At 40.0% G+C, this 27,920-nt stretch overlaps 3 protein-coding genes across 12 annotated transcripts in view; 2 read left to right on the top strand and 1 right to left on the bottom strand.

Moving 5' to 3' along the window:
- The window catches only part of LOC144051954 (uncharacterized), a 114,698-nt gene extending 100,285 nt beyond the window's left edge, over nt 1–14,413 (top strand). For 2 of the 9 annotated variants that reach the window (XR_013294076.1, XR_013294079.1), the window contains exons 5-8: nt 975–1,047; nt 4,310–4,469; nt 4,575–4,661; nt 14,148–14,413. Coding sequence is in view for 2 of the 9 variants with exons in the window: in XM_077565605.1 (XP_077421731.1) it covers nt 4,575–4,661; nt 10,057–10,170 (201 nt within the window). In the remaining 7 variants the exon portion in view is untranslated. Of the gene's footprint in view, nt 1–252; nt 408–974; nt 1,418–3,412; nt 3,547–4,309; nt 4,470–4,574; nt 4,662–10,056; nt 10,468–14,147 lie in introns of those variants that run through there. The other 7 variants (XR_013294077.1, XR_013294080.1, XR_013294081.1 and 4 more) reach the window with 7 other exon arrangements.
- On the bottom strand, nt 7,125–15,954 carry shox2 (shox homeobox 2). Of its 2 annotated transcripts, none has more exons than XM_077565602.1 (5): nt 15,371–15,954; nt 14,160–14,371; nt 12,202–12,259; nt 10,136–10,224; nt 7,125–8,168 (listed from the first exon to the last, which is right to left on the bottom strand). In XM_077565602.1, the coding sequence occupies exons 1-5, from the start codon at nt 15,630–15,632 to the stop codon at nt 7,875–7,877; spliced, it is 915 nt and encodes a 304-aa protein (XP_077421728.1). In that variant the 5' UTR covers nt 15,633–15,954; the 3' UTR covers nt 7,125–7,874. The 2 variants fall into 2 exon arrangements, with proteins under 2 accessions (XP_077421728.1, XP_077421729.1); XM_077565603.1 differs by having other exon boundaries at nt 7,125–8,132.
- Nucleotides 15,955–18,054: 2,100 nt separating this feature from the next.
- The window catches only part of rsrc1 (arginine/serine-rich coiled-coil 1), a 131,301-nt gene continuing 121,435 nt past the window's right edge, over nt 18,055–27,920 (top strand). Inside the window, exons 1-3 of the mRNA XM_077566946.1 lie at nt 18,055–18,208; nt 18,545–18,733; nt 22,441–22,557. Of these exons, the coding sequence (XP_077423072.1) occupies nt 18,564–18,733; nt 22,441–22,557 (287 nt within the window). The 5' untranslated portion in view covers nt 18,055–18,208; nt 18,545–18,563. The remainder of the gene's footprint in view (nt 18,209–18,544; nt 18,734–22,440; nt 22,558–27,920) is intronic.

The following is a 27,920-nucleotide window of genomic DNA, read 5'->3' as shown; positions in this document are numbered from 1 at the left end:
AAATTAATGTCATTAATAATATAATTTAAAATAATGTTAAATTAATGCAATTATAATATTTATAAGTATTACATTAAATTAATGTCACTAATAATATGTAATATAATATGTAATAATATTATTTTTTAATTAACTGTTAAATCGCTAACCCAGCATTTTTACTGGATTTTAAAACCTTGTCCCTAGTAGTCAGCTTTGTACATTGAAGGAAAAAAAAAAAGAGTTGTTCTGTCTATTCTAATTGAGGAGCAGATTGGACAGACAGACTGTAGCAGCCAGGAAATGAGGAAAAAAATAATCAATAACAGATTCCAGCCGTCTGATCTGCATGTAACTGGACCCCATATAAACTCAAGTGGACACCGCAGAGCAGTTCACATGAAATGTGCCCACAGATTTAGCTCAGCCCTTGAGGTTTCATGGCACAAATTCCTTTTACTTCATCATGATAATAAACTGTTGACACATGCCAATAGTTGTGGGTGCTTTCATTACTAAGTAGAGCTAATGTTTGGTCAATGCACATATTTAAGTCTCATAAAATCCTGGCACTTGTCTGCAGTTAGAGAGCAAAGGACAGGAAAAGTCAATTGCAACCGTATATCAAGCGCAGTTATATTTTTTCAAACCTAAATAAGATGTATTGATTTTTCTATGGCACAAACATAGATTTACGGCGATGGCAAGACAAGCGGCGTTAAGAGAGTAACATTTACAGTTCACAGGTGATTGATGCTCTTACTGAAAAACGAAGGCTTTATTTTCCATTATGACAAAACTCCAACAGCCCAGAGGTCAAAACACTCGTATCTCAAATCAGCTTTTCCCATTGAAATGAATTGAAGTGCCATTAATACATTCCAGCTCCACATAAAACGCCCGCAAAAATGTTGGGTGATGTTACTGTTGCTTTTGTGAATTCTCTGCACGTATGAAAGTTATTTTTACATTTTTATAACATGTTTGCATTCCAGAAAGCTCTGACATGATCGCTCGACTTTCGAAAAGCCTACTAGAACATCTGAACTTTATTTACGTTAAATGGTGGTAAGTGTGTGCTAGCTACCATTTAACATGTGTTTGAATGTGATTGGTTAATTCTGAACACAGCCACGTCCTGAGGGTGATAAGAGGGTGTGCACACTTTTGCAACAGCTATATATCTGTTTGTTTGTTTTTGGAGTTGTGCAGGATATAGGTCACATTAATGTCAGAAAAGCCACGCAAGCCTGGAAAGAACATGCAAACTGAGATTCTAACCCTGACCCTCAAAACTGCGAGGCAGGCGTGCTAACCACTTCACCACTGCGCCGCATGCATCTCTCTGTTGAAAAGTGTTTCACTGTGCACACAATGGCGAGGGACCGCCCTGCTTTTTCCACCACATTAAAAAGATACTTGATCGCTGCCATGTAAATATATTCTGCTGTTTTGTTGTCTTTTCAAAATGATGTGTTTCTGTAAACTTCAGACGGCCTCAAGTCACACGCTGCGGTGCGTGTTCCAAATGGCTTTTTTTTGTAACATAAGAGTGTGTGTACAAACGCGGTTCCGCTGTACTTCTTACCAGCTCGTGAGGCCAAATGTTTCCTGCACAGCCCTCATCGCTCTCTTTGTCTCATTTGGACCGCACTTTAAACCTCCACCGTATCCACAGTAGAGAAGGCCAAATGGAAAGAATACCCCCTCCAATCTGTAATGGTCGTGTGAGGGCAGAGAGTTCGGTATACTGAACATTATGTTATCTCCAGCCAGTCGCAACTGGAAGTGAATAACATTAAAAAAAAATTGTGGCAAGTGCATAAAAATGTATAGGTTGCCTCTAGGGCACCTAAAACAGGAAACAGTGAAACAATTAGACTTGTTATTCACCTCTGACCTCTGTTTGGTGCTACTTAAACAGTGTGAAGGCAGGGATAGCGGCTGTTGTATTTTTTTGCACGTAATCACCGCTGGAGGGCCTCTCGAATCGCGGTAGGGGTCAAAACTGCGCAAACACCCACTTTTCATCCGACGGTTGAAATCAAATACGGCATGCCGCAGTCCTCCGCCGACTGCAACCCACACCGAGTGCTGCGGTCAGCCACCCGGGCCCGCGCGCATGTGATAACAGGCGGAGATGCGGCGTCCTAATTGCTCGCCTGAGTGCTACGGGAGGGAGTTTCAGCACTTTGGCTCCTTTTGATGTCTTTGAAGTCGGGTTTGTATCTATTGGCTGTCATCTCTGGTGCGGTACAAGACGTACACTCACTGGACGCTGGACCATTACATAGCTATAGCCTATAAGTACATCGTGCTTAATTCTGATTCACACCATCGCTATTTATGTTTATTGTGGCAGAACTACATTGCTCCTTGGTGTCAAAAATGCTCTGAGTACTGATTAGGCGTTGGCCAGTATCAGATTTTGATGGTATTATAACCTTGAGTAAAAATATTGCGGCATCTCAGTACTGCAATTCCAGCTTTAGAACGTTTTTTTTTTTTTATAAATGTTTGGGGGAAAAAAGTAGGGATGTTCGACACCATTTTTTTTCAGACCGATAAAAGGTGATTCAAAGTGTAACACTATGGCGTTCATCTTGTCTACATTTGAACTACACGCGACAAAAATATAAGCAACACTTTTGTTTTCGCTCCCATTTTTTTATGAGATGAACTCAAAAATCTAAAACTTCTCCCACATACACAATATCACCATTTCGCTCAAATGTTGTTCACTAAATCTGTGATTGTGAGCCCTTCTCCTTTGCCGAGATAATCCATCCCACCTCACAGGTGTGCCATAAAATGATGATTAGACACCATGATTAGTGCACAGCTGTGCCGTAGACTGCCCACAATAAAAGGCCACTCTGAAAGGTGAGGTTTCTTTTTATTGGTAGGTTTGGGGGGGGGTCCAGTTATAACTCAATTTTGTTCTTTAGTTTGGGTGTGTAATTCCACTTTTGGGCCAAAGGGGCAACGCGCAATTGTGTTTAACAGAGTGAATTTGAAAGAAGAGAAGAAAACAGGAAGTGTTTCAAGATGAACCTCATTTTTGCTAAAGAGATTAGAAAGATTATTGAATGTCTCACTCTTGGATCATCCTGGATTTTATGCCTACATAAAATAATGGTTGTAGGTTATTTTCATAATGAACATCTTTGGCCCTTTGGGCAGGATTTTTTATCTATATTGTAAGATAAATAAAGTTTATTAGTTTGGGATTTGGGCAGCACGGTGGCTGACTGGTTAGCACGTCCGCCTCCCAGTGCAGAGGACGTGAGATCGAGTCCGGGCTTCGGCCTACCTGGGTGGCGTTTGCATGTTCTCCCCGTGCTTGCGTGGGTTTTCACCGGGTACTCCGGTTTCCTCCCACATTCCAAAGACATGCATGGCAGGTTAATTGAACACTTCAAATTGTCCATAGGTGTGGTTGTTCGTTTCTGTGTGCCCTGCGATTGGCTGGCAACCAGTTCAGGGTGTACCCCGCCTACTGCCCGAAGCCAGCTGGGATAGGCTCCAGCACCCCCGCGACCCTAGTGAGGAAAAAGCGGTCAAGAAAATGGATGGATGGATAGTTTGGGATTTGTTTCCTGTAAACACCTTTTGTATAATCTTTTCTTCTTGCTTGCTTCCAGTATGTTTTTGAATGTATTTATATTATTTAAAGTGTGTTTAAAGACCTTAAAAAAGCAAGTGTCATAAATGCAATTTTTTTTAAAATAATATGCCTAGGGAGTATTTATTTAAATATATATATTTTTTACAGTATATCAGGTATTTAATTTATTGCACTGGTGCCACAATAGATGGCAGATTACTGTACAGTATGATGAAAATATTTGGATATACTATACTATACTACCATAATTTTCTTACAACTGGGCATTTCAGATATTAGGCAAAACGTGCAATGCACTTTTACACCACTACAAACTACACCCATACATATTTTTAAATGAATTTGCTGTACAATTTGTTATATGGCGTCCGTATATCTAATGAAGTGGCCGTTGAGTGTACCTCCCCTCGCAAATTCATTCAACGCAGATAAATGCAGTATTTGCAATCTGGTTGGCTGTCAGTGTGAGCGGCTGCCTGAGAGTGTTTAACATGCTCTAATTTGATAAATAAAAGGGCCCAGTGCGGGGAAACGAGAGCACATTGCGCATTTGTCTCAGGGGCCGTGCTGAGGTAAATATAGCAACAAGACGGCACCAGTTGATATGAAGGATGGAGTGCTGTTTGTGACTCACCAGTGCGTGTGTGTGTGTGTGTGTGTGTGTGCGCGCACTGTCCAATGTTGAATTTGATTCATTTTCAGAAGCAATGATTACAGCAGTTGACTACTCATGTCCTCCTCTGTGCACAATGGAGGGCGGTGAAGCATGTATGTCGAGGAATGAAGGCGAAGGTGGCGATGTGAGATTATAATAAAGACAGCGAGAAGCCCGTGAGAGCCTGGCTGGCTCCCGTCAGACTGGGTGTGTGTGTGTGTGTGTATCTTAAGAGTGTGTTGAGAGGAGAGTGGGGTCGTCTGTGTGTCTAATCAGCAGGGCACTTGTGTGTCCCCGTCTCATTGTCTCCAGGGCCCTCCACTCCCGCACCCCATCTTGGGGCGGCCTGATAGCGTCCACCTCCCTTCTCGGCAGAAGCCTTCACACGGGTCCTGGGAGGTAAAGTAGAAAAGATGTTCCAAACACTTGCTAGATTTTTAGAATCTCTAACACTGTTGAATTGTACAGCTGTTTGTACATTTTTGGGGAAGTCGGTATCGATTGTGCAGTCTGTGTGCATATTTGGCCCACAAAAGTATTTGATGCAGCCCATGCAATTCTAAAAAACGGCTAAAACCTCCAAGCACCCAACCCTTAAAAAAATTAAAAAAAATAAAAATCCAACTGTACCCTTGTTTATCACCTCGCTTGTAACTCAAAACACTCAAATCATATTTTCCCATTGGAATCAATGTAAATGTCATTAATGCGTTCCAGCATTCCTACAAAAGTGCAATGTGTATTTTATTGAGGAAAAATACAACTCCACTTTTGGACAAATGGGCATAAAGCCTATCAGATGGCGTGTTAGAATTAAGCTAGCAAACTGAAAGGTGAAGCTATGTCGTCACTAAGTGTAACTCTCTTTGTCAATGTTTAACTTAACAGTAAACTTAGTAGAAAGTGGGGCAACGTTGGCGTAACATCCTGTCAAAAGTCACACCTTCAAAATAAAAGCACAGTTTCACTACACTTTTCTTGGCCCCATGGCTTCTTTTTTTTGCCATCTCGCTCAATAAACAAGCACATAATAGTTTGAAATGTGACTGCTTAAAAATGCCACCATGGCGCCAAAGAAAGTGTGGTGAAATTGTTACTGAGGTGCTTTTATTTTTGAAGGTCCAACTTTTGACAGGCTGTGTTATGCCAGCATTGCGCCAACTTACCCGACTGTAGTTGCGCAGTTGCTTTGAGTTCATTGTACCCAATATGTACATTTATCTACTTTATCAGTCATTTATTTTGATTACTGTATGTGGAAACTATAGTTATTCTCTGGGAAATGTATTTTTGAGAATCAGGTGACTGTAACGGATCAATTTGATTTTCATTATTTGCTATGGGAAATATTACTTTGGGTTTGGTACAAGTTAGACTTTCTGGATTCACAAAAACTGAGGTTCCACTGTACAAAATGTAAAGTACTAAAATGCAACCCGATTGGGGGGAAAAAAGATTCCCCAACCCAGCAAGCTTTAAGACCAAAGGGTCGGTTTTCAAATCTGTTATTGGCAATTAGCTGGTCTCCTTCCCAACTATGTACCCTTGAGCAAGGCGCTGTACTTCCGCCAAACTCAGCGCAGGGACTTTTAGTCTTAAATTGAATCAAACGTATGTTTCGGAATGTGATAGGAAGCCGAAGTACCCGGACGCCATGTTGTTAACCGGTGTCTTGATTAGTGCTGTTTTTAGTATACCGGCCTGCGGTAGCTTTGGTCACTTTTCGGCCTTTGGAAAGTTGACTACCAGAGACAAATTTGTTGTGTTTTTACATGCTTGGCGAATAAAGATGGTTCTGATTCTATCAAGATGGGTATGGATGAGTAATACTGAGTATGTTTCCTATAGTACTGTTCTATACCCTCCTGTTTTAGATCTCAATACCGTATGCAGGTGTTCCTAATGTTTTGGCCTGTGAGAGCCTCTTCCCGAGTGGGACAATGCACGCTCCCACGATCAGTTCAGTTTCCCCAGTTCCGTCTCCTCCATTACTGGCGAGGCCGGCGATCAATAATTCAATAGATTTGGCGTCTAGATCCTGCCCCTGAATGCCAACACACACACGCAGCCTCGGTGCGAGTTGGCTATTAATTAATAGCTCAGGACACTGTTGTTGCGTGCGGAAATTGGGGATTGTAAGGCGATCTGCCTGCGCGTCACGTGTTTGTTCAATAAAATGCGATTAAGATGTCAGGAAATGAATTTGCGAGGCGCAGGCGTTAATGAAGCTTTCACACAAAGGCCGCCTCCTTTTTGATCTGCAGGCATTATTAGAACAAAAATGGCGGACAGGCCCTTTTTGACCGCCACGGTTTCAACTATTGCCAACGTCAATTAACAATTAATCACTACTTTCAGGATGTGTCTGGCAGCATAGACAAAACTAAAGACGTTTTGTAAATAAATAAAGAATTGAGAAAGGGGGTGCCAAACTTGACTGCTCTTTTATCTGTTATCTCCCTGTTGTGTTCGCTTGTATAGTGAAAATGATCAGTCCGCCTCTCCAAATGTTCCATGACCAAAAACGCATGCATAATGCATGAGTTTGGCAGAGGAACAAGCAATGTTCCTCACTAAACGGACCTGTCACTCGTGACGTTATCAAAAGACTTCCGCCACAGTCATGAATTATTTAAAAACAATTCTTTACCAATAAATAACATCCAAACAAAAGGGCCCCTCATCGCTACAATAAAATTGCCAAGTCATTAAAGAACTTTTGAGTTAATTTATTATAGGAACAAAAAAACAAAAACATTTTGGTTAGATGGATTCACGTTTCACATGTGATGGAAAAGGTATTGTCATGAGTATTATTTTTCTTTCTTCTTTTTTTTTTAAGAAACCCGTGCCTCAGGTGAGTTCACTTTCACTGTCATATATTTATATATATAAAATTACATACAGGAAGCACGTAGCTTACACACAAATGAAGTCAAATTAAACGAATGAACCAAAAATAATGAATGTTTCTTGTGTATAAACATATTTTACATGTGCCCGTACCACTTTAATCATTTTTTGTTATATACTGTCATATATATAACATAAGCATCCCCTTTAAAAGGACATGTGACACCAAATAGCAAAAAAACAAACAAAAAAAACCCATATATTATGATCTCACATTTGTGGTGTCTGGCGTCACCTTTAAAAAAGAAAAAGAAAAAAAGGTCATATTGGTCAGCGTGTTGACTCATGCAAACATTTTGGATAAGAATCCCTTCTGCTTCCTTTCTTGGCAGGGAGCTGTTGAACTACAACGAGGCCAGCCTCGATCTATAAATCCTGATAATAATAATATTATTAATAATAAGATGTTAAAACAGACTGCAGAATGGTTCGCCTTGTTTGACAAAGTGTCGACCGCCAGCTGCATCCTCCTCCTCCTCCTGCTGCCACAAGGGCCGTCCATGTTTGTTTGTTTTTGGCGTAGAAAAATCCCTCCCCGTAGGCTATCAAAGCAGTCACCTTTCATAATCTCTTAAATAGCCTTTAATCTTATAGTTGTCCTTCATCGGAAAAACATAAATAGCGTCCTCGCGTGGCCTTGGCGGTGGCGTCCGCCGTGCGTCCGCCGTGCGTGCGCGCTCCCGAGCGACGTCGTCGTCGTCACAGGCCCAGCGCGGCCGCGTGTTTCTTGGCCTTGAGTCTCAGGTCGGCGATGCTCGAGTTCTTGCTGGTGTTCTTGGCGGCGGCTGCGGCGGCCACCACGGACGCAGCCGACGCCGACTCGGCGGCGAGCGTGGCCAGCGGAAGGCCGAAGGGTGGAGCCGGGAACATCATGTAGGGCGCGTGCGCGGCCAGGTGCGAGTGCAGGTGGTGCTGCGCATGCGCCACGGCGCTGTCCAGCTGCAGCTGCGCCTGCACCTGAAAGGAGAAGGGCGGCACGTTGCAATGACTATCCTACGGGACGCACGCAGGAGGGGGTGGGGGGGGGGGGGGGGGGAGAGAGAAGGGGGAAGAACATGCGTTAAATTCGCATTGGCTCATGGGACATTCACTTGAACTTTTTTTTTTTTTTTTTTTTTTTTTGCTGCTGCTGATTTTTTTGTGTAGATTTGCGAGCGGCTAGAAGATAAGTGGGCCATTGAGAGGATGTGATCCAATTCTATAAACAAATTAAACGCCAGAGGAAACCTTTATTTAAAACAAAAAACAAACTAACTCTAAATGAGATAGATATTCTATTCTCATAAGTGACATATTGTGCTCATATTGAGTAAAAAAACTACTTAAGTAACGAGTAACTTAAAAACATTATAGGCTACAGGAAATTTGCATACACAATGTACATAAATGAAATATTAAAAACAAACAGTTCTTAAAGCTTGAATGCAAATTAGTTGTACTTTAAAAGTAAAATACAACTGAACTGAACATAAGCAGTGATTCTTTTGCATATCACTAGAAGGAGCACATGCTAAAAAAAAATCTAGATAGCTAAAGAAACCACTTTTCGGTAATATCTATATTAATAATATATATATATATATATATATATATATATATATATAACTCATTCATTGTGGTACATTGAACCAACCATTTTTCAATGGTTCTAAATATTACTAAATTAGAATCAAATTATTTGGATATTTAAATTATATTTTTACAAAATCAGTAAATCCCAAACTACTGTAGGCCAGTATAGAATCTTGCATGTTCTAAAGAACTATCACCTTTCTGTACCAATAATGGACCACTAAATAACCCCAGTGCTGCTATATATTATAGAACCAGGCGTATAATATTGAACCTCTGAAACACTTTCATTTTTTAGAGCGAACTGACATATTTTAAACTTCTTCTTTCTTTTTCTTTTTTTTTATCTCAAGGCACACCAACAAATCAGAATTTCATAATAACAAAAAAGTAGATAGCAGGTTCATTATACTTTCTGCCATCTATTTTATTTATTTTTTATTTTTTTGCTCTGCCTGTCACTGTAAGTTGCTGGTATTGATAGAAAAATATGCATTATTTGTGGTTAGTAAATAATTTCCAAGCCAATAAAATGAAATTGGATCATTTTTTGCAACACACCTGATAATTTCTCACTGCACTGCTTAGCAGTTGCTGATTTAATGTTCCACGGGTGGGAAGACTAAAGCTAGTGGACCGTAGGACATTCTGTCCAATTTTATAATGAAACATTTAAATAACCATTATATTAATAATATTAATAACAATAAAGCAAAATGCCCCCAAAATTTAAATTATCAATACAATCCGTGCATGAAAAATTTACATATTCTACAAATTATATTTTCAATATTTTATCAATTAGAATTTGAACAAATAATATCTTCAATACGATTAGCATCAGTTGGCCCTTGATTTTATAAAAACAAAAATTGCTTTTGGTGATGAGCAGTATAAGGTTCCCCACATGACATGTAAATAGGCCTGTTATTTTAATTGTTTTTATTTTTTAAACCTATCAATGCATGTGGAATATCCATTCAAACAAAAGTAAAACCTATTGTGCACATTTCCACTTTACACCATGAAACTGGAATTTGTGTTTTTTTTTTTTGTTTGTTTGTTTTTTTTCTTTTTCAGGAATTTGTGTTTTTCTTTATAGACGTCAATAATATGCACACACACACACACAAAAAAAAAAAAATCTATCCTCAAGTCAGCCTTTTGGAACTCAACAGCTTGAAATACTGTACACATTTTATCATGCTATGCCCTTAGCACACTGACCCCCGAAGGTTCGCAATCACAACAATAAACATACTGCAGATGTCCTTTCAACTATAGGAGTATTTTTTTTTGTGTGTGTTAGAAAGAAAGAAGCACAATGTTCTACAATCAAGCTTTAAGTCAAAGATTGCATGTGAGGACCCCTTCAAAGAGACACTTGCCTGTTGGAATGGCATCCGTAAAGCTCCCACGTTGACATACGGCGCCACGCGGCAAGCCTCGAACTGATTGGCTGCTCCAATCAGGACTCCTGGTAGAAAACAATGCTGAGATGAGAGCCTCATCCGCAAGCAGTTGACCGCTGAGTAGCAAATTGCATACTAAATAAGCACGAGAAGAGAATGGGGTCACATCAGACGTGTTTTAGGCACTCCTTTGGACGGAAGCGTCATATACGGGTACATGATGTACCTTATACTATCTGAAGTTTGGGGGCGCCAATTGCATCATGTTCACGATCAGGACTGGACTGGCCCTCTGGCATACAGGCATATTTTGGGTTCCAACGCGCTGCTATTTAATAAGTATTTTCCTCCATTTTATCCCACAATTCAGAGGGAGCAAGCCATTCATCTGTTTAAAAGTATCGACAGCAAACGGAACCAATCGATCAGTACACGAGAGTCATTTGATAAGAATTTGTCCTTAGAGTAGAACGTTTGATTCTTGCAGTCATTATCAATTAGATCTGTTATTTTTACACCGTAGCAAGCAAACAACATTAGTGAGGATGTCTTTGTTTTGTCATTCCATCCAGTCATCATGGAATAAAATATACACACGTATCCAGAATCTTGCTCGGCAAATTCCTAATACAAGCAGTATTAAACCCACGTAAAATGCATCACTTAAAAATTGTGAAGAATTAAGAGACTTTTGTGTCATTGTGATTTTTTTTTTTTTTTTTTTAATCCTAGTGTGTAAAACTGGCTCTGATTGGCCGTTAACTAGCAAATACACGAGATAGAAGTAGCCTACACCAATGGCAAATAAAATTGCATTAGCAAATTAAGCTCAGCAAAATGTTGCTTTTTTTTTTTAATACTTAGACTCGATCCTACTTGTATTATAAGTGTGTTGATCTAGTTATTTTTTTCATGAATCCCTGACTGTGGATTTTATGACAAAGTGACTTCTCAGGTACAAAATGGGCTGTGAGCATGCGTAGGTGCACGTGAAAGTCAAAATGACAGGGCTGGGGCTTTTGTTATTTATTTTAATTTTATTTTTATTTTTTGGGTGCCCCTCCATCCCTGTATAATGTCTGAAGCGACATAGGTTGTATTTGAACTTTCTCGCTGCATGCAAGTTTTCATTATATTGTTGCTTGTCCCGTCCGTCTCTTGCTACTAACGAGTTAGCATTTTCCACCATAGTAAATAATTATTTTCCTCCCAATAACGTGAAAGTGGAGAAATCAACGCGGCCAACATGATGAGACAGTCAGCCAATAATTTGCCAAATGTGGCACAGGTAAAAGACTCACAATCTGAGTACTGTTCCTTTGTGTTTAACTCTCTCTAACTAAGTAACTAACTAACTATGTCTCGAGTAGTGGGGTGGCGAACATGTTTTTTTTTTTTCGTTTTGTTTATTTCATACAAGAATAATGTGTGATTGCACATCCACACCAGTAGGAGGCAGTGGTGATCTCTTCCATATATATATATATATATATATATATATATATATATATATATATATATATATATATATTATTTCAAGCAAATTGATTCATGTAAAATATTTTCTTCAACATGAAGTTATTATTATGGTTGTAATTCAATCTATATTTCTTTTTTTTATGCCGAAGTCTACTTCTAACAATTTCGCAGAGAAATTATATATCACCTTATTCTTTCTTGGGGGTTGCACAACAGACTAGAATTGAAAAAGCACTGATTTAACTTCAAGTTCAATACATTTGCATTTGAACTGTTTATTATTATTATTATTATTATTGTTGTTGTTTAGGTATAATGTTCCTATACATCATTTTTTATGTGTTGATTGAATTATTATTAAGTTGAGTTTTTTATGTTCCCACAATTAAGCAAACTGTTACATTTACACTGCTTTTTAGGAATAGAAAAAGCCATTTTCCAGAACATTTAATTTCTTGATTACCAAACCTGACGTCTGTTGTGTTCTTTATCATGCAATAATGCACCATATGTCGACGATAGCATGAAAATTCACATTTCTTAGTGTGCTCGTGTGCATGTACCTTTATGTAACTGGTTCTCCTGTTTTCTGCATTTAGCTCTTCTGTTCTGGAACCAAACCTACAGCAACACACACATGAAATAAATTCATATTAATTGTGTGATTGGGGGGGAGGGGTTTTGCTAATCCCTCTTAAGTGACAATAACCACAAGAAAGGGAGAGAGAAAAAATCCCCAGAGGAGTGAAAAATCCCTGTGCGTTTAGCAGGGAGACGTTGCAGCCAAACGTGGGAATATGCACGAAAACAAAATACAATATCGACTCTTTTATTCAAGCGAATTGTGGAGATTGGGTTGTAATAAATAACCTTGTCAGCGCTGGTGTCATCTTTCTCTGCACGAGTGTCCCAGCAGACTTTGAATGGACTTTGTGCTATCGAGTGAGAGCCATGATGATGCTTTCCCTTCTTCTTCTCTCATTGCATCGCTTTCCTCTCATTAAATGACCGCTAACATTAATGACTGCCCAAAAAGAATAAAATAAAAAAACACTTCAACACAAATGACACGGCGGAACGGCACATTTAGTTAAATTAACACAAATACTACGCGGCATGTATTGTTGTGATATAGAAAATATTATCGATTTGGCTGTCGGCGGATTTCATTTGTTGAACATTTTGTGCGCGGGTCCGCTTGGAATTTATAGCGGTGATAAAAGCAGAGCTATCGATTGAGGCAGGAAGAAATAGAAAATAAAGACTGTTTCATATATAGCCTATTATATACAATGAGGATGCAGCATGCCTTGATAACAAACGCATTTATGCAGATCCCTCATCACAATTAAAGAAAAAAAAATATTGAACTTCTTCTGTTGACCACAGTTATTATTTTCATTTATATTTTCACAAAAAGATAAAGTGTATGTTAATTCTCTTCGTACACATGCTTGAAGAAACCACCCCCCCCCCCCCCACCCCACTATAAAATTCCCACCGCCCTATTGGGTTTCTGTCCAGATGGTCTTTTTGCTCGTGGGCCTTCACCACCAACAACATGTTACATGCACACACACACATACAAAGCAAGGCAAAGCTGCACTCGTGCTGGATGCTGAGGATGAAAAGCATGTGCACATACTCGTGACGTCAACAAAGCCCCCCAAGCGAGATCGTTAAAGATGCATTAATCGAATAAGCATCGCTGCTTGAAGAAGAATAGATCAAAATGAAGTGGGGGGGGGGGGGGAAAATAATATATATTTTTTAATTATTATACGAAAGGATATAAATGCCTTTTTGGGGGCAATATTTGGAATCAAATAAACGACATAGTTTTAGTTGAATATGTGTAAGAAAGTGCATTTACATATAAGCATTGTGATACAATCATTTGTCCATTTATTTTTTTTCCTTATGTAAAACAAACGTTATGTTGATTTTTTAAAAGCCAATTATTAGTTTTTAAACAACTATGTATTTTTATGTAGGCCTATCTTATTTCTTGCCATATTAAAAAAAAAAAAAGTCAGTTAGTGTATTTATCAAGTCATTTGGAGTTAATTATTATTCATTAAAATACTAAACTGACAAGTGTACTGTAATGTTTGTTTTTATTTTTTATTATGTTCCCAAAATTTGTTTTACATGCAACACACACTTCTATTCTTTTCAAAAAAGTAGGCCACGTGTGCTTATTAGGTTGAAATGAACGGAAATAAACATGACATTTTAGGTTTTTATGATGTGTGAGCATCTGCTTCTCATTTAATTAACTTTGTTACTATATATTACACACGGAGAACCTATATAGTAAAAAATAATATTTAGAATATATTTTAATATCTTTGAGATTTTTACTTCAGATTTGCTTTGTGTTGCAAATATAATAATAATAATAATTATTATTATTGTTTAGACGACTGGATCGGATATCTTCTATTCGACTGTATTATTTCACTTCTTTACTATGCATGCCTTGTTCTTGCTGTGTGTGACAAAGCAGGTGTTTCCTGACCTGCACCCTGGCCTCGGACAGCCCCAGCCTCTGGCTCAGCTCCTCTCGCATGAAGGCGTCCGGGTAGTGGGTCTCGTCGAAGAGCCTTTCCAGTTCGTTGAGCTGTTCCAACGTGAAGTTAGTCCGACTTCTCCTTTGCTTGATTTTGGTCTGCGCCTCGTCCTCCATCGGCTTACTGGACTCTTCTTTCCTCTCCTTCACATCCGTGGTGCCTTCCAAAAATAATAAATAAATAAATACAAAATCAGACAGGGGGTGAAGCCACATGACTCGCACGTTTTTCACACGTTATTTGACGAATGGTGCAACGGTCGGCCTCAATTGGGGGGGGGGGGGGATATTCAAAGCAAGGGAAAGTGAACCAGACCTCCCCTCCCCAAAAACCTCAAAAAGCGGATCACCGCTCGGATGTTTTGTCGAGCTACATAAAGCTCTTTAATTATTAAGTGCTTATAAATATGCAAGGCCATCGTGTGTGTGAGTGCGCTCCACTACTGGGGGCTTTTTCTGCATGTGCGTGCGTGCGTGCGTGTGTGTGTGTGTGTGAGAGAGAGCGAGATCCACGCGGGAAACAAGCTGCCCTCCACGGCCACGTTTAACAGGCAAGCCGCTTTTAAAAAGCATGTGTTGACACATTTTGATCTATTAAAAAAATAAATCGCGACCAGTGTATTATTATTATTATTTTTTTTACATAATCCAGAAATACAAATTAACAGAATTACATCATTTGTTTATTTGTTAAGAAGACTTAGAGGGCACAGTTTGATCCAGTATATTTACTCCATTTTGTTGTTGTCATGTTACCTGTTAACGAATATCCGTGCTACTTAATGCGCGTAAATGTAAAACCCAACACACTCACCATCTCGGCAAGGCTGTGCACCTAAAGCACACGTGGATGCTGTAACCGCATAACATATTTTATGACAACTAAATGTGCATTAAACAAAAAAGTTACCCACTTTTAATGAATTGTAATTTATAATCATATATTTATTTATGTATTTGTATTTTGCTGTAGCCCTATTGCTATACATAGTCTATGATTTCCCACCATCGTTGATGATTAACTTAAAAAGTGTCTACAAGGATTTTAACAACAGTTGCAATTGACTTTCGCTGCCCAAATGTGATAAGCAAGCAAATAAATGAGTCAATTGAGTCGCTTAATGGACTATTTCTCCAAGCGGATCCACATCGACTCTTACCGTCAATGAGTTTGGGACTGCCGGCGTCTCTGGTCCTCTCTGGCCCGAGGATGTCCGTCTCCCTGCCCGGCGAGAGCGCCACGTTCCGGGCTACGACCGCCGCCTCCTCCCGGCTCCCGGGCTCCGGGGCTAAAGGTTCCCCGCCGCGGCCGGCCGCTCTCGCCGCGCCGGTTTCCAACACCTCCCGGTAGGTGATCACCTCCTTCTTCTCCTTGACTTTGTGATCGAAAGACTTCGACACGAAGGCGGTAAGCTCTTCCATCACACACTCTCGTTTTTTTTTTTTTCCTCTCAAAGAAGGAAAAATCAGTCAGGCAGACTCGCCGTAGCCCCTCTCTCCCTTTGCTCCACGGCAGCTTAAGACATCAATGGTGCGGCCCCTTGAAAACGAGACGAGGTGATGCTGCCAACTCTCTGGGAAGGCGCCCGAAAATGGGACATAAAGATGCGTCTTCCTCGGCCAATTTCTCCCTCCTTTGGTATAGCGGAGTTGGGGAACCTGCTGGTGATCCTCGATTGAAGTCACACTATTTATACTTTGCGGCGCCTTGCCCCCTTGATCCGTGCAAATTACCTCCCCTCAGGATGCCGGGATGAGCACCCCCACCACCCCACCCAACACCACCTCCCCCCTCCCTCCTTCCTTCTCGCTCCTTTTCTTCCCTTCATCCACCCTCACGAGTAAAAAAAAAAAAAAAAAAAACATTAAGCACCACAGCCACTATTGGCCATTAATCCAAGATTGACAAGAAGGACTGTAATTAATTTAATTAAGCGCTCATTCGCTGCTATTGTCCTGAGTTACTTTTTAAACACCCGAGAGAATGCAATGAATCTCTCTCTCTCCTGCACTCTCTATCCCGCTCGCTCTCTATCGCGCACTCTCTCTCTCTCTGCAGGGGAGTGGCTTACAAATTTGTGAGAGAGAGAGAGAGAGAGGGAGAGAGAGCATCTCTGATCAATGGTTAAAAACAAAAGAGTCACTCAGTGAAATTTTATTTAGAGTTTTTGCACATATTTCCTATTTGGGGGGTATGTGGTACTCGATCGGAAAGCAATTGCAAATAATGAAATGATTTCCTCATTACAGCAGAGTGTAATTCAAAGGTTTTCCAAAGCTAAAGCTCAGGGCCCAAAATGGGTCTTGGGTTGATGTTTATTGCCATTTATCACATAGGGGAGGGGGGAAAAAAGTTTTCACACAGTTATGGAAATGCATATTCACTTTATCTGAATGAATGTTCGATATATATATATTTATATATATATATATATTATTTTTTCCTGCAAGCCAATGTTTGCTTCAAATCAATTAAATACTATGGCTTTACACGAATCCTCAGCGGGGCTTTTAAAAGCATGCCTATGGTGTTAAATAACAGCTAAACGTTCAATTAACGCTTCTCTCTGCTTAGTAGGTTGCCAATGGGCACGCTAATTACCTCTGGAATTATTATGGCCTATATTTGTAAATAAACAATGAGAGCAATTAGGAGAAAAGAGCAGGGATTTTTATTTTATTTTTTTTTTTTGCAACGTGATGCTAAATGAGGCGTGTTTATTGTTAATCTATATGTATCTCAATTTCCACGCAGTGATGATAATAATTCCCCCAGATGAAATATTAACGACGTTTCAGTGCGAATCTTTAGGCATGAATTACTGTTGTTCCTGCAGCAAAGCAGCCTAATTGAGGTGATGCGCATCCTGTTAGTCTCCCCCCCCCCCCCCTAAATTAATTTGTTGGAGGCAAATCGTGAATTCATCTGTGATTTATTTATTTATTTTGTAATTTAAAAAATATATATAAAGAGAAAAAACTCTCACCTTATGTACTTATTTTTGTTGGATGGCGATGATGACCTCATGCACATGAGCTCAAGGTTGCAAACGAGCGGGTGCAGAGAAATGTGAGAACACTTTAGCCTACTGCGCTCCTGCATAAACATGAACACATTTCACTTAACTGAACACTCATGAGAAGGGCAGCATTAAATTTAGCAGGAATCATTGGGTTCATAAAAGATCATTCTCAATGCAAATAATGAATATAATATGTTGTACACACGTGCATGATCCTCAAATTGTGTTTCTTTCTAGCGGTGCGCCAAAGAATCTCTTCCTGAGTCCAGTACAGGAGTATTTAAATTTTAAGTTAATTTGCAATCAATCTATTTGGGTACATTTTATAAACTTTGGTGTGCAATGCAATTTAATTAAATATTGTCCCCTCATATAAGTATGGAAATATTCAGTGCAAAGTGTGAATAAAATATGTTACACATAGGCTGCTGTTAATGAATGTTAACTGTAGTAAAATGCGGTGAAGGTGGTGATGTGATACAGGCTCCATGGAGTGGCACACGAAATAATTGCTGCCCAAATACAGTTCAGTTTTCAACTTTTAAGTTCATTAAGTTTGGATTTAATGAACTGTTGTTTATGAACATTTCTATTTTTGCTTATAATGGCTTACAATAGGGAAAATATCTATGCTAGGCTAGAGTATACTATTTTAGTATTTGCATGTTTGTGTAGTTTTATGTCGGTGGTACTTGGAAAGCTAAATACAGTTACCGTATGTTTTCAAAGACAAAATGTCACTTTTAAACCTTCAATGTTTTATACATACTGCATTTGAATAGGCAATACAGTTAAATTAACGGCGAATCAGCGACTCAGAAATAAACAACATCACGGAAACGTCACCAGACCAAAACAGTGGATCGATCGATGTATTTCTGACTTATTGTGCCGGCGTGGGCTCGTTCGACGCGCTCTCCTTTGACTCTTTTAGTCTGGCATTGCCTCGCATGTGTGTTGTGGAGCTTGGCAACGGTGAGAAGCGGGATGTACAACACAAATAATGTCAATTCGGCGTATTTCCACTCGATTTTAGCCTTCGCGTGACTTGTACGTCACCCGAAACATTTGTACAACCATTCGGTTACCAGTCGAGTAAAGAATTCCAACGTAACGCTATAGAGTTAGCCTGGTTAGCTTGCTAGCTAATCAAAACAGACTGACTCCGACGAACATTCGCGTGAAAAACACGATTTCCGATAAAAAAAAAAATCTATATTAAAAGACGCTAACTGGTCGCTCGTCGTTTTTCAAGTGTCCCAAGTAAACATTAACTTCCGAGCAACATTGTGTGCGTTTGCTGTATTACAGTGACAACAGAGAACCAGTCATGGGTCGACGCTCATCGAGCAGTGAAGGCGACAGCCGGAACAGGAAGAAGAAAAAACAGCGTCGCCGCTCGTCTTCGTCTTCCTCTTCGTCGTCCTCGTCCTCCCGGAGTAGGGTGACAAGCAGCCGCAGCCACAGGTCCGGCCGCCGGAGCCGCTCACGGGACAGGAGGTGAGACTGTTCAATGCATCATGTTTCTTGATCCAACAACAGTCCATGCACAATAATTCTACACGAGACCGACAGCAACAAGTATCCCTTTGCAAAGTATGATTTGGGCGAACTATTACTATTGGGAATATTCAAAAGTGACGGAGAGAACAACACGGTCATCGGTTGTTAAATTAGGTTTTTAGAATATGCCGTGGGCTGCTAAGAAAAGAACCATAGGCTGCAAATGGTCCGCAGGTCATAGTTTGGACCCTGTGTTAGTACTTCTTTCTCACAGTTCTGAGGCTCATGGTTCAAATCTCGGCTCGAGCCTTCCCATGGGAAGTTCTTGTGTTCTTATCTGTGTTTTTTTCTTTCTGTTATGTTATTGACAAAACTACTACTATTTGACTGATACTACTGTCACTACTCAAAATAAACCGTAGAAATACTCTACAGTAACAGCCTGTATATTTGCATGGGGATTGAGCCCTGCAGCTCCAAATAACGGAAAATGTGAATAATTGATGCCTCCTCTAAAGATGCTTATAATTGCCTATAGTAATAGTTTAAACTTGAAATATACTATAAACTGTGGTCCCGAAACACTCTAGTATCATTTCAAACTCTTCTTAGGACATTACCGTGAAAAGCTAATGGTTTGAATATGATTTGATTTTGAAAAAATGCACTGAAACACAGGCATGTACAGTATTCTCTCTGCTTTGCGCGAACAACTATTAAAATGGTGAAATGTGGTACTGCAGCTATGCGTGTTGTTGCGCAACGTTGTGCCCTCTCTACTGTATAAACTATATTACATGGCCACTTCAGAATATGAACTGCAATAAAGCAGGGGTTTACTATATTGTCAAAAGTTGTAAAGTTGCGCCAGTAGTACCAAAATCACTCATTGAACCGATCCCACTTTTTTTTTTTTGGCACCTTTTGGCTTACTACGTATTGTGTACAGATATCATCAGTTAAGAGTCAACCAACTGCAACTGGTTTGACTTTTTTCAAACCGTATTTTGGCAAACTGAACGTTAATCCATGTTCCATGTTGATTTAAATGCAACTACTACATACTTAAAAAACATATATTTTTTATGCTAAACATTTTTTTTTTTATCTTGATGAATGACTCCAAGCTTATTTGGTTGAGAAATATTAGTGGTTTAATATCCACCCTCCTGTTTATGGTATTTTTGCTCACTCGGAGATAATTAATCCTCACACTATTAAGAAATGCAAAAAAAAATCCACGATAAATACCATACGTTGTTTAAACTTCTGTTAATTCATCATTGGATGCCACAACCACGTATCGTTACGAGAGCAGGCTAGTCCCTCCGTCAAGCCTCCATCCATCCACAGCTGCCACTGGGCTGCGTGGGGCTGCTCAGACAAGGCCGGTTGATGGTAATTATTTATGAGGCCTGGTCAAGGTCCATTACTGCTGATGGGAAGTCATTGCCTGTCTGCGCAGGGCGGGGCAGTAAAACCCTGGGAGCCCTCGTCCCTCATCTGCTCGCCAATACATTTTGATCAATTAACATGCATATGTGGCAGCGCACGTACTGAAAAGCCCCTAGAATAAAACAAACATTTGGCCCGTGAAATGGGGATAACTTAATTAACAACCTTTTGGTTGTCCTAGAAGATGTTTTGTTTCTCATCGGAGCAGGATTGATCAGTTCATGCAACAAGCAAGCCTGAGAGGCGAAAAGTCGACCACAACAGTCTGTTCTGCGATCGTTTTAGTGCCCTGAGAATGAAATGATCTGGATGAATGAGAATATTAACAGACATCTGTTAAGTTGAACACATTCTATTCTGGGTTGCTGGTTTGATTGCTCTGCGGACTCCCAACCAATCAACCAACCATACTCGACACCGTCTTTCCTGTTGAGAATTGCAGGGTGCCGGAGCTTCTCATTTTCATATCATAAAACTTTGCACTTAAACAGGGTTGTGTCGACGTTATGTCCACTGTTAATGTATTGAGGGAGTTTTCAGTATGTGCTAATAAAGGTGAGTCTACAGGTTCCATTTAGTTTTTTTTAAATTATTGACGTGGACACATTTTTGCTGCAGTACTTACACTAATTAAAAGCACAGATGTTTGTGTAAAAACAAAAAGTTTGAAGTTCAAGTACTGATTCAACTCCTTAATGAAGTAAAAAGAAAACTAGTGCGGATAAATACGTACACAAAAACACTACAGACACTTATGTTCATGCTTTATGGTTATGTACTCCGGTTATGTATTTCTGGACTAAAGTCTTAGAAAAACTTTCCGCTATTTTGGACTGTAGGATACCTTTATCTCCAAACTTGTGTTTGCTAGGTGACCTAACAACAACTGACTTACCACATAAACAATTTCAATCTACACTTGTAGCCCTTACTATCGCTAAAAAAAACAATTCTTGTTAACTGGAAAAATAAACAAACTCTGAATATCGACCAATGGTCTAACCTCCTCATAAATCACATTTTAATGGAAAAAATATCTGCCTCAAATAAAAACCAAATATCAAAATTTATAGAAACATGGTCTACGTATATAGAATTTTTTTAACCTAATTTTGGTTACTTAATTCTGCCTGTTAGCGAGAGCCACCACATCGTGATAACTTACATTGATGTTTCTGCATTTGGCAATTTATTATTATATTATATTATTAGTATGGGATTTTTTTTTAATAGGCTTTAGGTGAACTGATGAATACACACACGCTCGCACGCACGCACACACACACACGCACATACACATACTCACCCACATCCCAAAAAAAAAATTATATATATATATATATATATATATATATATGTATGTATATATATATATATGTATGTATAAAAAAAATAATTTTTTAAATTAAAAGAAAAAAAAAAGGAGAGCAATGATGATGTCAAATCGAATGAACAATACTGAGCTTTCCTGAGGGAAAAAAAAAAATACGTACACTAATACACATACCTGAAAAATCAATTTCACGACGAAATTGGCCTTTCCTGTGAGTTGAAATAGAGGCAGAGAGCAGGAAATAAAACGTGCGAGTTAACAAGAAAAAGTTGTGTGTGTGTGTGTGTGTGTGAAAATTGTATCAGCACATGTGCTTGTTCCATTTTTGGATGAGCTGACACACCACCTCCCGGAGAAGTGTGGAGTGTTGGCTTGTGAGTTAGTTCACAAGTCCTCACTCACGGGATCTAAACTTTTGGAATACTAAATCATTGCAAGTTGGTATGTTTGGGCTTTGGTGAAATAAAAGAGGAGATTTAAAAAAAAAAAAAAAAAAAAAAAGAGAGAAAAGTATGTTGCTCAAACTGTTCATCCAGCCTTGTAAATGAAGATAAAAGGTAAAATATCAATAGGAGCGCTGTGTTAGTTGCGTTGGCAAAATGGATGCAAGTCACATGCTTGCTTTTAAAGAGTACCGGCGCACCAAAAGGCTTCTGTGGAGGAACCGTAGGGCACCCCGGATGACTGCTGCCCTGTGGCTGTGTGCACTGATGCGAAGTAGCTGTTAGAACATCCGATTGAGAGCTTTTACATCAGAGGACTTTCCGCTTCCCTGAGCTGTAACAAAAATAATATTACATGACCCCTGATAAATTATAATGTAAATGCTCAGGACAGATTAAAGGACAATGCTTGATTTAACTGAGTTGGATGCTGTTTATACGTTTTAATGGTTTGTTTGTTTGTTTTTTTTTAGACGAAAGAAACATTCGAGCAGCAGCTCGTCGCCAAGTTCATCTCGCAAAGGAAGGAGTCGTAGCGGTGACAAGGGAAGGAGCCACCGCTCGCACAGGTCACGCAGCCGGGACCGAAGGTAAAGACAATAGCCGTAGAGGCCAGGGCAACCCGCCTCTTCCTTGACAATCATGTCATGTTGTTTGTGGTTCAGTTAATAATAATACACTACAGTATATAATCTCTCAAACGGTTGCGAGTTGGTATATTATTTATTAGGGATGGGCGAGTACCGATACCTGGTATCTGTATCGGGTCGATACCAGACATATTACATGGTATCGGTATTCGCGACCGATATCGATACCTGCCTCGGTCCCCGCTCTTGTGGCCGTTTTCCGGTCAGGAACTTAAGGCTGAAATGGTTATTTTGCATTTATTGACCGCTGCGTCGAGTATGAAAGCTTTTTCCTGCCTCGAGTACTCGTTTCTTTAAGGCTTTAGCGTAGCAGACGAAAGAAAAAGGAAACTGTTGAGCCAACTTGTTTTTCATTATTAAGTGAAAATGTCTTTTATTTCTTTGTTGTGTACTTTAAATGACTCTTTATCCAAAAAAGTATATTTTATCAGTGTACTTGAGTACTCGATAGAAATGTCAGTTAAGTATTCGAATACTAAAATACTCTATAGTTGCAGCCCTCCTGAAAAGCAAGTTTTACAACCACATACAGTATTTTGATTGGGACTTTTTTTTCCTGGCCACTGGATTATTTGTTTCATTGTATTGATCCTTTTTTTTTTTAAATTGATTTTATTGTGTGCTCTGACTGACTTTTATGAGTAAATTGAAAAAATATTGTTGCCATTGATTTCAAGCAATTTTAAGGAAATTTGCTATAATTGGTCTTTAAAAAAAATCTATCATTGTTTTTTGTAATTAAATTTTATGTATCATAAGTACTAATGGTATAGGCACTTGGTATCGGTGTTTTAATGAAACTCGATTGAGAATAAGTAGTGGACACATTCTCTGCTGTTTTTGTCTGGTTTTGTATTTTTCATTTCTTTCACTTTGCCGCAAATGTGACCTAAACGTCCACGCTAAATCTCTTATGGCAACTCATCAACGTAATTAAGACATCATCATCCGTACGTTGATTTGTTGAATTCTGATTATGACCGTGCTGTCCAACGGCGTTTATTTGCATGTGTCTCAAGCGAGCCTCGTGTTTAGACACCTGCACCACACACACACACACACACACACACGTACGTAGCAGCTTACATATCCCTTTCAGCAACATAAAGGCAACGTCTCTGTGTGTGGTGCTCCATGTCATTAGCATAGCTAATCTGCTGCTAATGAACCAGTAAACTGCATACACACAGAGACGTGCGCAGATGCAGCCGTGAAGAAAAGGTTGTCGTAATGTATGCGGCGAGTGAGGCCTTTTGTTTATTTGGGTATGCTGCAAGTGGAGCAGAGATCATTTTAATCACAAATAGGGGGAAAAAGTGTTTTAATATCCTCGTTACGGAGGTGTCGCCATGAAGGCGTGACTTGCGGGGAGACCTGCTGGATGCTGCTGCTGCTCCGTAGTACAACTTTTTTTTTTTGGGGGGGTGGCGGAGGAATGCTTTACCGGTTGGCTTTGACCTCAGTAGACAGTCAATCACCGCAGCGCTGGCGATGAGAACATCTGTCAGGAAACGGCGTCATCGGAGTGGCGTGAGATGAAAGGTGTTGGGGATTTGGGAGATTTAGAACTACAGCCCATGACATCGGCGCATACAAAACGCGGCGCTGTGATTAGCAGAGTTGTGTAATCTGCTTAGCGAGGAGCAGGTGGGACGGGTTGCCGGAGGTGCCAGAGGATTGAGCGCGATGGCAGTTTTGTCAGATATGCACGGTGACATTTTCATATGACAGACATTGGAGGGGCAGCAACTACTTACAGAATAGAATAAGAGATAGCTGTTATTAGCATGGATAGACCGATTATCAGCATCAGCCTTTTTACGAATCTGAAGGCCGATAAAGCTGGTATCTCACCGAGCGCTGAATGCTTCGCGAACGTGGTGAATTTTGCGTTTTCATCAGGATTTGTAAGATGTTCACAGACAGTTTTTACTTGTCTTAAAGACATTTCAAACATATTCAGACAATTTTTCACTGTCTGCGAAAATCTTTTGAAACCTTTTACGAACCCTGACAAACCCCCTAAATTGGCTACATTTGCATGCATTTGTCACATCACATGCATTTGATTTTTAACTTTATAAAAAATGCTGCTGACACTTTAGAAACATTTTATTTAAAATAAAAAAAAGTTGAAATTTTGGCAAACTTTATTTACAGTAGAAAACTTTAGGGAACTGTTTATCTTTAAATTTAGCTTAACACATGCTGATTTTTGTTATAATTTTTAAACAAAGCTGTCAATTCTTTATAGGTTTAATATTAAAAGAAGGAGTGTTTTTATTTTAAATGTTGACACTGATATTTTCTCATTTACTGCAAATAAATATCAGCTTGAAATATCGGTTATCTGTCTCCTTGACTACTAATAACTAGTATCTGCCTTGTAAAAAAATATCGGTCTATCACTAGTTATTAGTCCCACAATGGGGACGTTTTGATTTTAAAGCAGCACAGTAGGATCGCGTGAGTTTAAGGCTCGTAAAAAAAAAAAAAAAGTCTTTATAAAGGCTAGTTATATTGAACCATGGTGTCTAATGGAGCGGAGGCCATTACTTTAGAATATATGGTATATGGATTGATTAGATACAATTGATATAAATAGCCAAATTCTATAGGGATTTGGATATTTAGATAACCAATCGCATAAAAACCCATTGTAAATGGGAGTCAGTTGACACATGCCACCCTTTAAAATGCATATGTGCTTTTGCTTTCTCGCAGAAGCACGGCAGCCTTGTACTAACGCTGACCACTATTTGAAACTGTTGTTAATTCCTTCAACCTTGGCTAAGGTTCATTTCCAGAGGAAGAAAAAAAAGCCCCAAATCAATTAGGCGTTCAAGCATTGAGGCTTGTATGATAAAAACCTGGCATTTGAACAAAAGTGGGCCGACTTTTTTTATTTTATTTTATTTAAATTTTTACAAATCTATTGTATATGGTATGTGGAGTGTTCTGTCGCCCCAGTGGACTGAAAGCAAGGCTGACTCGGACTGTACAGGTGCTTCCAGTGCCATTAGTCAGTCGTATAGCGTGTGTATCTGAGGTTGGCTGGCTGATGGATCAGTGCAGGATTGAGTGGACAGGACCTCATGATGGATACGCAGATAGGATATAAGATGCCGCGTGTAACCCGCCCCAACCCGGCCACGCCACCCTGACACCCCCAGCGGAATATGAACGAGCGGTGGAAGTGCGGCGAACCCAGGAGAGGCAGGAGACGGGGAGAGGACGGGAAGTTTGAAGGGAGCGGGAAAAGTTGAGGACTTGACTTGAATGCAGGAGAGTGGGCGGGAAATGAAGAGCAAAGACAAAATACAGAGCGGGTAAGAGTGGCGAGCGGAGAAATGAGAATAACAATGTGGGCATCCGAAGGCAAGATTAGGACTTTAGTGAGCCGATTTAAAGTGGAGAACATGATTACCTTCTTTCCAATGGCTCCTCCATGAATAAAAATAAAAAGATACATGAAATAAGAATAATAGTCTATCATGTGGTTACCATCAATCGTGGTTCGCTCCCTCCCTCCCTCTCTCTTCCCTTCTCTTTCCTTTTTTTCCCTTCCGTGCCCTCAATCAGGAGGGCCTGGTCCCCCAGAGGCAGTCAATCTTGCCCTGAAATGTAAAACAGACAAGAGGAGCAGATTACCTATTTGCCATTAATGTTTATTCTCTTTGATCTGAACAGACATACCGGGCCTCTCCTCTGCGTCTGTGCGCGCGTGTTACGTGCGCGCGGGGGCCTGCCAGCCAACGCGCGAGCCGCATTCATGTGCAGATATGCACGCCGCACGGTGTTGTGATGTGCGCGCGGGTGTGTGCGCAGCCCGGGTTCCGACGACAGGGCGACGCAGCCTCTCATCACAGCCGGATCACAGGCCGAAACAGCTACAGGCGCGGCGCCATGCTGTCGCGTGCGCCCTGCGCCACCACGGCTAAACGTGTGTGGCGCAGTCAGTCATTCTGTCAGCTTGCCATTAGACTTGCTGGCGAAACACAGGCAAAAATTCGGAGAAAGCCCGGCGGACCTCAGAAATGGAGGAGTTGGTCATGGCAAACTAATAAATACATACAGTAAATGGACAAACCAAGACCCGTGGAATCTCAATTTTCCTCATGAAAGTCTTTGTAAAGGCACAATTATGTCCTTAGCCACACCCAATGAAGCGAAACAGCGCCATTGAGCGTGACTTTCCGTCACCTTGGCGCTCGCTTTCTTAATAGACGTGAGTTGGTGAGCAGGAGAAGAGACGCTTCGAGAAAATGTCCGTTTTCAACTTAATCCTAATCCGTCTCTACAAACAAGCGAAGAAGAGCTCTTTAATGGCGAGAGAATCAGCCTGTGTTAGACCTATAACATGTCCACTATTTTCTCCCGGCCCAAACACGGAACCACTTCACTTTCACATTGTGTGCGTGTGTGTGCGTGCGCGCAAAGCTGAGCAATGGCCTGGTATGTATTTCACTCAGCAATTTCCCTCCCCAGTATGAGATGAGGTGTCGTACATCTGCTAGATAGCTTTTCCCGTCTTGCTCCGACACCGAGTGTGCAAGGTCACGCCGAGGGAGGGATGAAGACAAGAGGTGGGCTGGGCAAAATGTTGAACCAGACCACCTGGATCAGTAATTCCCCAAGTGTCGTATATTAATGCACACTGTACAGTGTGTGTGTGTGTGTGTGTGTGTGATGTAGCAGGTGGTTTTGGGTGTCACTTCCTTTAGACAAAATTGGGAGTGAGTATATTTGAGGACATGGCGAGTGAAATCTGTTTTAGTTAACACAGATTTGACTTTTATGAAAGAATAATAAGACTTCACTTGCTTGTATTGATGGGTGTTTTTTTTTCTTCTTCTAATGTAGATTAGAAGTCGCTGTGCTTCACTTAGTAAAATCTTGCAAAAGATACATGAAATGAATAATATAATATATAATACTACCAATATTACTGTTTTCATGGCTTGCCACAAACATGGCTGCATTGGCGGCTAACCTGTCATCATTTCTAAGCATTTCTTATTAAAGTATTTAGTTGCATATTGTATTTTAAATCTCAAATTCAAATTGACAGCTTTTGAAAAACATAAGTCACACATATCAAGGCGCCACTGTATTTGTATGAAAGTCATTACTAGGCCTGAACGATTTAAAAAATAATCCAATTGTAATTTTTTTCTCTCCCCCTCAGTTTTGCGATCACGATGAACGAATAAAATAATGTTTTCAATGTCCTATTCCCATGTATTTTTAACAAACAATAAAAAAATATATATTAAAATAAACAATATCATAAATGTTGAACC

The sequence above is a fragment of the Vanacampus margaritifer genome, chromosome 5 (assembly GCF_051991255.1).
Source record: "Vanacampus margaritifer isolate UIUO_Vmar chromosome 5, RoL_Vmar_1.0, whole genome shotgun sequence".
NCBI lineage: Eukaryota > Metazoa > Chordata > Actinopteri > Syngnathiformes > Syngnathidae > Vanacampus > Vanacampus margaritifer.
This window is presented reverse-complemented; position numbering and strand designations above follow the sequence as displayed.